The sequence below is a fragment of the Amia ocellicauda genome, chromosome 17, assembly GCF_036373705.1.
Source record: "Amia ocellicauda isolate fAmiCal2 chromosome 17, fAmiCal2.hap1, whole genome shotgun sequence".
Taxonomy (NCBI): Eukaryota; Metazoa; Chordata; class Actinopteri; order Amiiformes; family Amiidae; genus Amia; species Amia ocellicauda.
Window position 1 is genome coordinate 9,854,231 of NC_089866.1, and position 14,143 is coordinate 9,868,373.

Genomic DNA, 14,143 nt, shown 5'->3' on the forward strand with positions numbered 1-14,143 from the left:
AAGTCATACCCAAGCATTTCTAAAACATATCAGTTGTATTCTGTTGTCACTGACCAGATCCACCCCAAAAAGTAACAAAACTAGTGTAATTCCAGCCCAGCCCACTAGTCACTTTTGTTTTTGTAGAAAACAAAACTTAAGGTCTTGAAAATGTCAAAACCACTCCACTACTATCCTAAGATTTATTTATTTTTGAATCTTGTGTTCACATTCACTTTTATTACTTTGGATAATGTATTTTCTATGTTTTTAAACTAAAAGAAGTTTTGTATTTTATATTAGATTAAAAATAATAGCATTATAATAGCATTTATATTAAAGAAAATAAGGCAAGTGTGTGTAATTTGGTCTAGCTTTGGTGACAGATTTCTTAATTAAATGAACCGTAAAGGCTATGTTATTATTCAGACATTATTTAGTTACCTTCATAAGGCTTGGGAATATGTATAGGATCATAATTTTATTATTTAGGCATTTTGTCCCTTCTTTCAACACTGGTATTTTTGTTTTAAAGAACTATTTAGGATCTATACCAAAAACACGAACAGAAAAATTATGATCATTATCATGTGTAGTATTAGTACTAAAAGCTGCTTCACTGATACTGCATGTCAGGTCATCTTTAAAAAGCTTTTCATTATAATATATAAGCATTCCTTATGTCACACCTTGACCTATATACATTGCTGTACTTAGGCAGTCTAAAAGTGTGTGTATGCGTACCTATAGGTAAACGCATACATATTTATTCCGTTCATTATGTCTTATCTTTGGCATTTGCACATTTGGAATCTAGCAACTATTCTGGTTCCTGTGTCATTCACATGGGAGGGAGGACACAAGCTTGCACATTTGATCACGTAGCCTTCATTAGGAGGGACTAAGGATTATTCTGGTCAAATGCAAAATATTGCAACAAGAACGTAACACAGCTAGTGAATAGGAACTTTTACAGATTCGAAACCAAGACAAGGCAACCAGACTTTTCATACAAATGGATAACTGGACAAGGAAAAAGAAGAACACAGTACCAATCTGGTAAGAATGTATACCCTTTTTCAGGATAAAAAGAAGGGAACAGGATAACTGTTGAACATTAAGTAATTGTATTTTGTGTATATTTTTAAGACAGTTTACATTCAACACAATTACATTATATTTAGGGCAAAACAACAACCACAATACACTGTCGCTGGGATAAACAAAGCAAAGGTGTGGTTAATGTACATACCTCAAATAGTTGTGTGATGGGAACAGAACTGGTTAGAAGAGATTAACATGTACACCTCATATTCATATATAATATACATTACAATTTAGGAGAATATTTTGCACATTTATGTATAAATAGCTATATGTATTTAGTTTATGATCTCTAAATTAATATTGTCATTAATTTGTCTTATATTCATCTCTAGATTTTTCTGCACATTGTCAATTGTAAAATTACTAGAAGTACTTTAGACTGGTAAAGTAACTGGTATTATATGTTGGTCATTTTGGACAAAGCTATTGGACACACAAATGTATAAAAGTGCAATAGAGCGATAGGACAACATTGCTTTAAAATTGTAGACAAACATTGTGTAAAACCCAGAAACAACAGAACATATGGAAATCTCAACAATAGTCTTAGAGAAGTTACAAAGTACAGGCACATTTATACAGACCAAACAGGAGAGAGAGATAATAGGATCCACATGTCTGTCCCGTGATCAGTGGAAACTCGGTTTCTGCCTGACAGTTAGTTAGGAAAACCCATATATGGCTGAACCGGGGAAAATTAAGGCTTAAGTAATATTTAATGTAAGGGGGGCTTGTTGAAAGTATCAAGCCCACATTGTTGGATAAAACTGGTTCTTACCAGACTGTGTTCCCCTGCGCAGGGTTGAACTATAGCACATTACCATAACACAGTAAGACCATGAGACAGTGACTTTATTTACACAGACTCACAGGGAAAGAAATGCGCTTCTTCACCCACCATTTCCACTAAATAACTCAATCCAGGACATGCTTTCTTTATATCTTTATTGTGGGGTTATCCTCATACAAAATTGCTTAAAACCATCATTACTGATGATCCATCTAGAATCACTAATCCGGTTTCTCTTCCCACATCTGTAAACTCTTACAGGTATCTGAGTGTGAGACAGGAGAGAGGAATTAAAGCCTTTGACGTGCAAAACTATAAAACTATTGAAAAGGGCAGTTTTTCTTTAGAGCTTAATAAAGACAAATCAAATGAACGCACGTTTTGCCCTCATAGCAAGCTGAGGTACTTCAGTCCACAGCCAGAGTCTATGCCTTTCGACCTCAATCATGGTTACCCTCACAAATACCTTCCCATGGGCAGCAATGTGAAAGATGGCGTGGATCACGTGCTGAGGTGGATGTTAAAGGAAAAATACACCCTTGATCAGGGGTAAGGTTTTCTATTTATCAAGCACAGTATCACCCCAGCTAACCGTTCGTCCCAGCAACGTCGTGTAAGGCTGTAGTTTGTCGTGTGGGTGCATTTAGCTTAAATATGACCCCCAAAACAATGTTCTTGACCACACAAATGACGTTAATGTGTTAGTGATTTAAAAAAACCTGTAACATTTCTGATTAGAAACAGTAACCAAATGTCTTGCATGGTTAATAATAACTGAGAAACTGATAGTTTGAATAGATAGCTTGAAGCCTTTTTGTTGTATGACTATTGGAAGCATTAACATACTTCATTTACAAACTTAATTTGTATCAAACTTGGGCACACAAACTTGGACAGTGACTCTCCCAGTAACTTTCAGTCAGTAAAATTGTCATTCCTCGGTATCTTAGATGGCTTTGACATATAGAGTTGATGCACTAATGAAACCTGACGATTTCTCTGTTATCTTTGTGGCTGTCGGGTACCCATCTGAAAATGCTGGCAGGGATGCGAGCACTGTCTTCCTCACCTCTCGCGGACGGCTGACAAAGATATTCACTTCCCCTTACCAGATGAGGGGTGAAGGGTGGAAGATGGCAGTGACTCTGTACAGAAAGACCTTTTACATTGACGAGGTCAGGGACAGTGAGGATTCTAATTCATGGATGGTTTACTGGGGCTATAAGTTTGAGCAGTATGTGTGTGCAGGTAAATGAACACGTACTTGGGAAATCTTGACATTGCATTGTTGGTCTACCATTTAGTTTCTTGATCCAAAATAAATACATTGTGATAATGTAAGTGAGTTCTGTCCCTTACAGACCAGCCTAATGGCAAACCCAACATCGAAGGTCATATTAACACAAGTGAAGCGTTCTACACTGTGGTGGAATCCAACATCAATAGCTTCAAGCTGCTCTTCTCTGGAGAGGTGGACTGTATGGAGGAGTGCCCCAAGTACCCCACAGCTCCCGGCTATTATGTGGAGATGAAAACATCTTTAAAACCAAACGGAGAGGACTTTTTTTACAGGTCAGGCCAACCACTCAATTGATGGCATTGCATTCTGGAATGTGTGTAGGAAAAGGACCTTCATCTGTGTTTTCCCAGATAGAATCTCTGTTATTATTATTCATTTTCTTTTTTCCAGCTGTGTATATTTATTAGAACCTAGCCTGTTGCTAATGCTGTAATTAGAAGGTGATTGCCAATGTATATCTTTCCCTCTGATAGCTCCAGTAGAAATCGGGTATGTCTGTAATTACATAGATACACAGATATACATATACATTTTCATATTCATCTGCTAATGCTAAAGTGGACAAAATTGATGTTGCATATCCCAAGTCTAAGATGACAAATGCCAGTGATTGACCAGCATTTCAATCTCCTGTCCTTTATGCAGACACAAGATGCTTAAATGGTGGGCCCAGTCCTTTTTGGTTGGTCTCTCACGTATCTTTGCAGGCTACAGGAATACATCGGGGATTGTTCACAAAACGGAAATGTTTGAGGTTCAGAGCATTCCTGAGCTGTGCCAGGTATGTGGGGGTTTTGGTTTAAAACTAAAACAGCCACACACAAAAAAAAAAAAAAACTGCAATAAGTAGTAATTTGGCACATTCGTACATACAAGACAAGTGACAGACCATCTTAGATTTTAGGATAATAATACACTTGTGGGGAATTCATTTCAGATGTGCTTGGCTAGGAATGTGTGCCACTTATACATTGGTTTGGGCAGGGACCCCTGTTGTTCATTAATATTGACTTTTTAAGAACCTTTTGCCAGGTAGTTCCTTCAGTTCCTTACACAGACCCTTTACAGTGTAATGGATTGGCTGTTGCTTTTTCTTTTCAGAAAAACATACAAAACTCTTGGGAACCTCAAGTGTGCATGAATTTCCTCTGTGAATTTTTGTCCTTTGTGCAGAAGGTTGTCACACAGGATAATCCCAGGTGAGACACTTACTCAGTATCAGGGAGGGTGGGGAACACATCAAGATGCTGGTCACGTGGTCAAAAGGCCCCTTTTGTTTGGATAACCCTAGATGCTTTAGAGGTACAGGGGCTTCTGGTTTTCATTCTGACTGAACTGTCAGTATTCAGGTATCATTCAGTTCTTGGTATCATCAATCTCAATGAAACCCATCTTTAGTAATCAAGCCTCTTAGACCATTTTAAATGCTAGGGCTTTCCAAGACCAGTACAAGAGACCATTTGTTTTCATATATACCATTTCTGACTTGACTCCGTAAATTCATATACCACATTTTTACATTTAATCTGAACAAAGTTTTGATAAAAAAAAAAAAAAATGACCATACCTTGTTTATATTAGATGCCTCCTTCTGTTTGTTTGTTATTCACTGAGATGTTTCAGAAGACATTTTCCCAACCTATTTGGACCAATGGAGTAAAACAAATGGAATACATGCCTAGTCTTAAGGATGATTAAATCATGTGTGTGTTTACTGTGAGGTATTACAATTTCCCTGTTCCCTGTAGTGTGGTTTACCTTTTCACCTTCGATCCATCACAACGTACCATCAGTGTCTCCATTCAAGAGGATGCAGAACACAGTATCATACCCAGCTGGTACATTGAAGCAAATCAGACTGAAACAGTTTCAGTCTAAAAAACAAAACAAATTACTGGTTTCTCTTAATTACAAACATATTTTAGTCTAATCTAATGATATTATGAGAGGAAATGGCTTAATTCCTACTTGCTTTTATTTTAATCTATCATGTTTTACATTATTACCCATTTATAACACTGCATCCATCCCATTCGATGTGCAGTTTAAAAAAAGGCTTCTAACAGCACCTACAGGAAACTGATCTACACTGAAGTTTAATTGAAAGTAGAAGGGCACTTTTTAGGGAATTGTTTTTATCTTTCAAATATGCATTCGTATATTGTAATGAATAAAGTACACAATGTCTTTCACTGTGCTGATTAAAAAATGATTCATATACAGTCTGTAGTGTGTTTGGGTAGAATTTGAGCAAACAGACAGTTGTGCATTCTCATCTTTTTTAATACAACCCTTACACTTTTAGGTTTGAACAATAATTTATCATTTCAGAAACGACGGGACATTTGATTACCCAGAAACCATTTTCATAAAGTAAACATGATTTTATTTTTTTCATGTAAAAAAAATAATAAAAAGAAATAAAAAGCATGAGTTAAGGAGTTTGAGTAAATTAAATAAATATTGCATGTCAAGTTAGGTACTGAAGTTCTCGAGTAAACTTACGGTGCTCTGCATAGCAATCAGTAGTAGTTATGTTGAGTGCTAAAGGTCCCAGCATAGCAAGACATTCCAGTAGCACTACATTCCACTTTCCTACGGGAGAGGTTAGTGCCTGAGTCAGACTGCATTGATATGAAGGCCAATGCCTCCACTTAGTCCTGTCACCAACATTGGTGCCGTGTCAGTGAAAGTTAAAGTGTAACAATTAATTAGTCAAGTACACTAAAAGTAGATCTGTAACTCTAAACCTACAATGAAGAGACTCCCCTTGTTTTGCTTTCTTTTCAAAAACACTGAGGTGTAGATATGTAACTTGAACTGTTCCTTAATTTCATGTTTTGTATAAGTATGATGAATGTTCTCCTTTAAAAGGCATTGTAGCCCCCTCTTGTAGCCAGAATGGGGATTGCACAAATGCTTCTGGCCAGTTCTGCATGTCATTCTGCTCTCCAGAGATGCTGGATGACATTTATAATAACAGCTACTGGAAATGACTCTTGCACTCTTGCGATTGACCCATAATCACTTTCAGGCACTTAATCCAAGAAAACAAATCTGGATTTTTGGCTGTAGAAAACTGAAAATTAAATAGTAATCTGGGAGACAAGCCTTCTACAAATGTTGGAGAGCGAGTTAGGACTGCACTCATTCAAGTACAAGGTGAAAATGGCACCAGGCCGACACTGAGATTGACATTAACACAGCGCTGCAGCACAGTAACACTATGCCAGAGTGTAAAGCTTCCTGGGATCAGACCGACTTCGACAGAGTTCAGTTGCACTCTGTTACAACTCCAAATAGGTCTCTGTGCTCTCCATTTTTTTTTTTTATTAACACTAAGAACAAATGCACGCATGCATCTCCTAAACTGTACCGGCAAATCGGAGCACAATTCAACAACTATCTAACCCAAAATCACTTTGCCCTTCGTAGACGGCGTATCCGTAGGTAGCAGAAGGATCAACATCAGGCAGGGAATACAGTCCTCCAAATATACTAAATGCTTGACCCCTGAGTATGTTGGCATGTGTGTGAGCATGTGAGTAGGTGTGTGTGTGTGTGTGTGTGTGTGTGTGTGTGTATTTGAAATGCAAAGAGAGGTAGTACAGTAATGGCCTCACTCTTGTGGCGTTTCTCTCAGTGCTGGTGCAGTTCAGCAGAGCCAGTCCACCAGTACAGCACTGGTCAGGCCCCCGGCGTGAGTGGACGCCTCAGTGCTTGACCTTCCTGGAGAGCCCCATGACCTTGAAGGTGACCCCAGTGATCTTCTCATAGACCACAAACATGAGAGCAGCGGTCAGAACAGTCTGCAGCAGCTTGGCCTCCAGCCCTTTGTACAGCCCCAGAAAGCCCTGCCTCCTGAGCACAGGGGTGGCCGACGTGTGAGGAGAGAGGGAAAAAAAAAAGAATGAGGATTTTATTTGTATAGGGCTTTTGGCAAAGATAAATAATTTGACCTTGCCCTATTGCCAGTCTGGATAATTACCATACATGGACATTCCCTTAGGTTGCACGCTGACCTAGAGACATCTCTCTAACTTGAAATAAGCTTTCTTGGAGTGTGGTCCCTTCCAATTTAATCTTAAGGTTGATGTAATAGGCTGCTGATCTGTACGTACTTGATGCGATCCAGCAGCAAATACACCACATTCCGGATGCTCCCCAGAAGACCACTCTTGGACTCGCTTTTTTGCTGGCCAAACTGCAGAACAGAGAGAGTCATTAAACAATGTCCCTACAACATGTATTAATGAATGTCATCCAGCTTATGCCTTATTCTGAGGTGGCTTGAATGTTCTTTCAAACGCTACCTATAAGGTACTGCCTGTACAATAAATTACACAAAAGCAACATCACTATACAAACATGCATCAACCCATCATATTAACAGTAAATAACACAAAGGTTTACGAAAAGATCAGAAGGCCCCTGAGGTTTAACAATTTTAAGAGAATGAGAGAAGTTCACTCATGAACTGAATTGAAATAACATTTATCGATTTGAAAAAACACATTTTGAGTGACCATTAGAATTCAGCTTTTGCCATGATGTGATTCATGATAAATAAATGCTCTAGTGTGTATCTGTATTAAATAGTAGATAGCCAAGGCATTTAAAAAGTCAATCCATTGTAGATTCCCGGTCTCTTATAATAATACCAGTACATTTTAGACAAACAGGAAAACATACACCAGCATGAATAAACATTTAAGGGGATTTGACTTTGCTAATCGTCCCTTTGAACAATCTGGTTACTATTTTCCTGTGTGTAGTCTTCTCTCAATGCAACAAAAGGTCTCCAGTTCTCCAGACCACTGTTGTTTGGTCTTAGTTTTACTTTGATTTAGAACTGGAATTTTGGAACCAGCTCCATTCACCCCGATTGCCATTTGTAAACTTGTTTTGTTGTGGCGTTAACACCAACACAAAGTGCTGTTGCCAGGAACCGAGACTAACAGTGGGATAATTGTTCTACTGGAGGACCAAAAAAACTTCATCATTCTTATCTCAAGCTAACTGTGGAGCATTTTCTTTATCAAGACAGACGTGTGTTTTACCCTCAGTATGGACTGAACAGTCTGCAGTGGATAGGTGGTGGTCGTCGCAATAGCTTTGGCTAAGGCTCCAATCAGAAATATCTCCAGGGATGAAATCTGAGGTGGGAAAAAAATAATAAAAAATAAATAAAAAAAATCAATCCATACATAAATTCAGTTAATTAATTTAATTTTTTCCCAATGATTTATTTTCATGGTAAGCAGCATCTCATTAGCTAATTACCAGGAAGGGGTCTGTCTCACCTTCCTGCTACCAAGGCTGGCCTTTCTTTTCATGGCTTCGTAGAACATGAACTGCACAGCCGGGTTAAACACCAGGAGGAGGGAAGGGAAGGTGCCGTTCCACAGAGCTCCCACCCCCTCACTCCCCACGATCTGACAAAAGGCATCTATACAGAGAGAGGGAGGACAGGGAGAGAGGAGACAGTTGGAGGATCAGAGAGGGAAGCAGGGTGAATATCAATATATACAGGGTTCCCATGGTCATGGAAAATCCTGGAAAAGTCAGGGGAAAAAATGGTCATGGAAAGTCATGGAAAATGACCCAACAATTTTAAGTCATGGGAAATAGCTACACATATACACAGTCAAACCCATTTACAACATACATGGGATATAATGCACACATACCACAGCTCCATTGCACAAATAAAACGTATTTATGTGACCCATGCTTCACAGGTTTTTACCAAAAACATTTCGATCTACACAAGATCTTCAGGATATGGATCCTGATGAAGATCTCTTGTAGATTGAAATGTTTTTGTGAAATGAAGTGGAAATGCTGTTTTAATTGTTGTTTTCTCATTATCATACATGTGCAAAACAAAACAAAAACACTAAAACCGGATGAACATCGGTGCAAAAACAATTATCGGATTTAATAAGATGGGGGGTGGGGGTGGGGAAAGGTTTTACTATAGCCTACATGTGTTTCTCAACCCAGGTCCTGACAAACCACTGTCTCACAGACCTGTGCATTCAGCTCTCAGTTATTTAAGCAAACCTGTCATTTAACAAATTAAGTGATTCATTAGAAATGTCCTGTTATATTCAGCTCTCATGTGTTGGTTGATAATTCCATTTAGAGTTTCAATTAAACAAGTGAGTGCTCTGTTAGAACAAAAACCAGCAGACACAGGGTTTCGCTAGAGAACCCCTGCCTACATTAAATGCTCAAACTTTATTAAGTGTCTGCTGCATTTAAATTAAGTAGCCAAATGTATGATATGCATATGTATTTAAAATCAAGTAAATAACAATACATATTGTTCTATTCAACACATTACATTTTATTTCAAAAACTATAAAGAAGTTCTACAAAATTTAACAATATACACTGTTTATCCCAAAGCTCACTTTTGCTGAGTTTCTTGTGCGGTTTGCACTGTACTCAATGCCACAAGGCTATGAGCCAATCATAGCGCAATATTAAACACATGACCTCCAGCAAGCATCTGTGTGAGTTCTGCACTGCAGAACTGCTTCGATGTGAGTGCTGACAAGATAATGTCATAATATCAAACAAGCTTGTGAAGTAGTGTTTCATAACAAATAATTACCTATAAGAAACTGAAAATAATATTGAGTGTGTTTAAAATGGGTATAAATCATTAAAATCCAAACTCTTCAAATACAAAAATCTGGTAATTTATTGATAAAAATCATTATTTATATAAGAGAGAAAAATAATAAACAAAAGCTTTCGAGTTTAAAACAAAGCAGTTGTCTAAAATACTTATTTAGCAGTGTACAGGAATGGATTACTTAAGGCCCCTACTGAACTGACCATTTGTATATCAATGTTTGAATATAAGTGTTAATTAATTTAGCTGATTTATAGTAGTTTATATTCAAGGTAATTCAGAATTACTGCTAAAATCATAGACTGTTAATGTTGTTTTGTATAGTTTCTACTGTAATGAACATTTATACTACATATACATTGATCAAATAGTACTAGATTTAATTTTCCATTTACATCTTTGTGTACTCTTTATTAGTTGATGGTAGCTTGTTTTATGTGGGTGGATTGGATGGCTGTAAGGGGAGGAGGAGGTTGTCATGACAAAAGTTGATTGTGGTTCTTTCCTATTATGTTTATCAATATCCTCATTATTTTATGTGTGCATTTCCAACTTTCCAGCATTTTGTTGTAAACGAATACATAATTTAGTCATGGAAAATCAGAAAATTATCATGGAAAATCATGTGAAAAAAAAATCTGATTTGCATCAGAACCCTATACACTCACCTAAAGGATTATTAGGAACACCATACTAATACTGTGTTTGACCCCCTTTCGCCTTCAGAACTGCCTTAATTCTACGTGGCATTGATTCAACAAGGTGCTGAAAGCATTCTTTAGAAATGTTGGCCCATATTGATAGGATAGCATCTTGCAGTTGATGGAGATTTGTGGGATGCACATCCAGGGCACGAAGCTCCCGTTCCACCACATCCCAAAGATGCTCTATTGGGTTGAGATCTGGTGACTGTGGGGGCCAGTTTAGTACAGTGAACTCATTGTCATGTTCAAGAAACCAATTTGAAATGATTCGACCTTTGTGACATGGTGCATTATCCTGCTGGAAGTAGCCATCAGAGGATGGGTACATGGTGGTCATAAAGGGATGGACATGGTCAGAAACAATGCTCAGGTAGGCCGTGGCATTTAAACGATGCCCAATTGGCACTAAGGGGCCTAAAGTGTGCCAAGAAAACATCCCCCACACCATTACACCACCACCACCAGCCTGCACAGTGGTAACAAGGCATGATGGATCCATGTTCTCATTCTGTTTACACCAAATTCTGACTCTACCATCTGAATGTCTCCACAGAAATCGAGACTCATCAGACCAGGCAACATTTTTCCAGTCTTCAACTGTCCAATTTTGGTGAGCTTGTGCAAATTGTAGCCTCTTTTTCCTATTTGTAGTGGAGATGAGTGGTACCCGGTGGGGTCTTCTGCTGTTGTAGCCCATCTGCCTCAAGGTTGTACGTGTTGTGGCTTCACAAATGCTTTGCTGCATACCTCGGTTGTAACGAGTGCTTATTTCAGTCAAAGTTGCTCTTCTATCAGCTTGAATCAGTCGGCCCATTCTCCTCTGACCTCTAGCATCAACAAGGCATTTTCGCCCACAGGACTGCCGCATACTGGATGTTTTTCCCTTTTCACACCATTCTTTGTAAACCCTAGAAATGGTTGTGCGTGAAAATCCCAGTAACTGAGCAGATTGTGAAATACTCAGACCGGCCCGTCTGGCACCAACAACCATGCCACGCTCAAAATTGCTTAAATCACCTTTCTTTCCCATTCAGACATTCAGTTTGGAGTTCAGGAGATTGTCTTGACCAGGACCACACCCCTAAATGCATTGAAGCAACTGCCATGTGATTGGTTGGTTAGATAATTGCATTAATGAGAAATTGAACAGGTGTTCCTAATAATCCTTTAGGTGAGTGTATATGTAAAAATATGGATACAATGAGTAAGAAAAATAAGGCACTGTATTATTTATATTTTAATTTTAGTTTACATTTTTAATTTTATAATTATTATTTTGTTACATAAAAGGGTTTTCGCGGGCCTCACTTGTATGTATGTAATGTGATTGGCTGTGATTCTTGAGAACACTCACCCATAATTCCCTTATAGTGTGTCTGGTGCAGGTCTTCGTTCCTGAACTTTGCCCCCTGCAGCTTCAGCCGGGTGTTCACCACCCACATGGGAGTGGTCAGAAGGACATTGACCGTTCCTGAGTGTCAAAAAACAATTCTGAGAAAGGGTGCAAAGAGAGAGAGCCAGGGCCACTGGAACACACTGAGAACTTGCCTCCTGGATTACAAACTCAAATGCTCATCCTCACCCATACACATTTAAGACACACAGTCACTGCAGGTCTATGAACCCCGATCCCTCTCCCTTTAGAACAACTCGCTTGAGCCTTGATGTGTCATGCACGATTTGCCTCGACTGAACTCTGACCCCTGCCTTACTCACCTGCGATGAATCCTATGACCAGGTCCCTGCCAGGCCTGGACTGGGCCTCCTTTAATGCCCACACTTTCTTCAGGCTGTTGAAGGTGTAGAAGTAGACGAAGTTGGAGCAGCAGAGGCTGGAGATCACGGGGAACCAACCGCGATAGAGAGACAGTCTGCAGAGGGAAACGCAGTGACCAAAAGAGCACCAGCGCACTCAGCATCTTTGAGCACGGGCATCCCAGAATCAGAGCTTCAGCGCAGGACTTGCCATCACTAGCTAGATGACAGTAGGTTTCAACCCACAGGTCATTGCCAAAATGATTGCAAGGGCAGTACAGCTTATCTTTTGCATATTTAGCTACATGCAAGGTGCTTTCACATATATATACTCACATGCCTTCCTCCTTCGCAATTTCTGCTAGGATGATGGGAGTGGATTTGGACTTTCTGTTGTCATCCACTGTAATGAATCATCACAACACTGTTAGCACCACATGTGACAAAGGCGAATTGTGTTCTCTGATCTAGAGTGTATGTTTAAAAGTGCTGGAGATAAGGCGAGCTTCACTGTTTTCCAACAAGCTGAACGCAAAGCAAACATAGAAACATCTCAATTATTATTTCATCCAATACAGTGATAGCACAGACGCTAGCTGCTCTCATCCCGTGGGACAGCAGTCAGCAGACGCTAGGCTTTGCCACCCTGCCCAGTCAACCGAGATTGTATATGGACATCACAAAGCTATACATCTGAAGTCCAATCACACGCAAACTAGCTCTTATGGTGTAGTTTTGCAACCCCCTGACCTTGCAGTCTGATCCTGGCCGTGTCCAGAGGGAAGAACACGCTCATCGCCGTCACACTGCCCTGCAACACAAAACAACAGCTGTGCAACAAACTCGCCACAGCTGGACTGATCACACTAAGTGACACAGCAGTATTTCCAAGGCATGAGCCTGCGGTTGTTTCTTCATATAAATATTTACGCACACAGCATAACACATACAGGGAATGCTATAGCAAATGTTAAGGCAATGCACCGCTCAACACCACAGACAGACTCGTTTTCAAATAAGAAAATAGTGTTTTATTTTTTCTAGCAAATAAACAGGTTAATCTGCCATCTAAATAGTCAATCCGGTCCTTTAAAACGTCTGAGTCGGGGGTTTGTACTTCTCTTACCACGGCTCCAGCTACAGCGTGAACAAGGGTCTCATACGACAGCAGGGCAGCAACTGCAGGCGAAGGGTCTGACATGTTGTCTTCTGACCGGGCAATGGACACGATAAACCGGGATCGGTGAGCATGGAGCAGCGTCCTTCCTTTGCTAAAGGCCCGGCTTCTGTCTTTCTACTTAACTTCAACTGCTAACTGAAAGCAAACCCTTTCCTGGACTGACCCGTAAGAGGAGGAGCTTGGGCGCTTGCTGTGGTCGTGTTCGTGTAACGCAGATGTCGGTGGGAATCTGCAGATCTGCGCAGAACTGCGGAAATCTGCGCTACACAAACACGACCTGTGCCAAACAACGCAGAGACGGTGAGACCCGGGCGAGTAGCTCCCCAAGAGGAGGACTGGAGAAGGACCGCCAGGCTGACAGGTGATGCATCTCGCTTGGAGGCTATGCACGCACGTATATTATAGCCTAAATGATAGTTTATAGCTTTTTAATGTATTGTTTGTTGTTTTTTTAAATGCCCCAAGAACAAGCAGGAACTACAGACAGCTGCAGTGCAGGCCTGGCAGAGCATCACCAGGGAAGAAACCCAGCATCTGCTGATGTCTATGGGTTCAGACTTCAGGCAGTCATTGACTGCAAAGGACTTGAAACCAAGTATTGAAACTCACAATTTAATTCATGATTATATTAGTTTGTCCAAATACTTTTGAGCCCCTAAAATTGGGGGGACCACATATACAA

General features: G+C 39.7%; 2 protein-coding genes across 5 annotated transcripts; one reads left to right on the plus strand and one right to left on the minus strand.

Moving 5' to 3' along the window:
- The first annotated feature begins 82 nt into the window (after positions 1–82).
- Positions 83–5,398, plus strand: LOC136713216 (decapping and exoribonuclease protein). Of its 4 annotated transcripts, none has more exons than XM_066690262.1 (7): positions 83–1,038; positions 2,138–2,425; positions 2,922–3,124; positions 3,238–3,448; positions 3,822–3,957; positions 4,278–4,375; positions 4,925–5,398. In XM_066690262.1, the coding sequence occupies exons 1-7, from the start codon at positions 995–997 to the stop codon at positions 5,052–5,054; spliced, it is 1,110 nt and encodes a 369-aa protein (XP_066546359.1). In that variant the 5' UTR covers positions 83–994; the 3' UTR covers positions 5,055–5,398. The 4 variants fall into 4 exon arrangements, 3 of the variants coding, with proteins under 3 accessions (XP_066546359.1, XP_066546360.1, XP_066546361.1); XM_066690263.1 differs by having other exon boundaries at positions 2,270–2,425; XR_010804914.1 differs by lacking the exon at positions 3,822–3,957 and having other exon boundaries at positions 4,925–4,943.
- Positions 5,399–5,539: 141 nt separating this feature from the next.
- Positions 5,540–13,761, minus strand: slc25a17l (solute carrier family 25 member 17-like). The gene is made up of 9 exons (XM_066690265.1): positions 13,408–13,761; positions 13,032–13,092; positions 12,618–12,684; positions 12,243–12,397; positions 11,881–11,997; positions 8,480–8,625; positions 8,237–8,332; positions 7,298–7,380; positions 5,540–7,037 (listed from the first exon to the last, which is right to left on the minus strand). Exons 1-9 carry the CDS (start codon positions 13,480–13,482, stop codon positions 6,890–6,892), a joined length of 948 nt encoding a protein of 315 aa, XP_066546362.1. The 5' UTR covers positions 13,483–13,761; the 3' UTR covers positions 5,540–6,889.
- Positions 13,762–14,143: the final 382 nt, after the last annotated feature.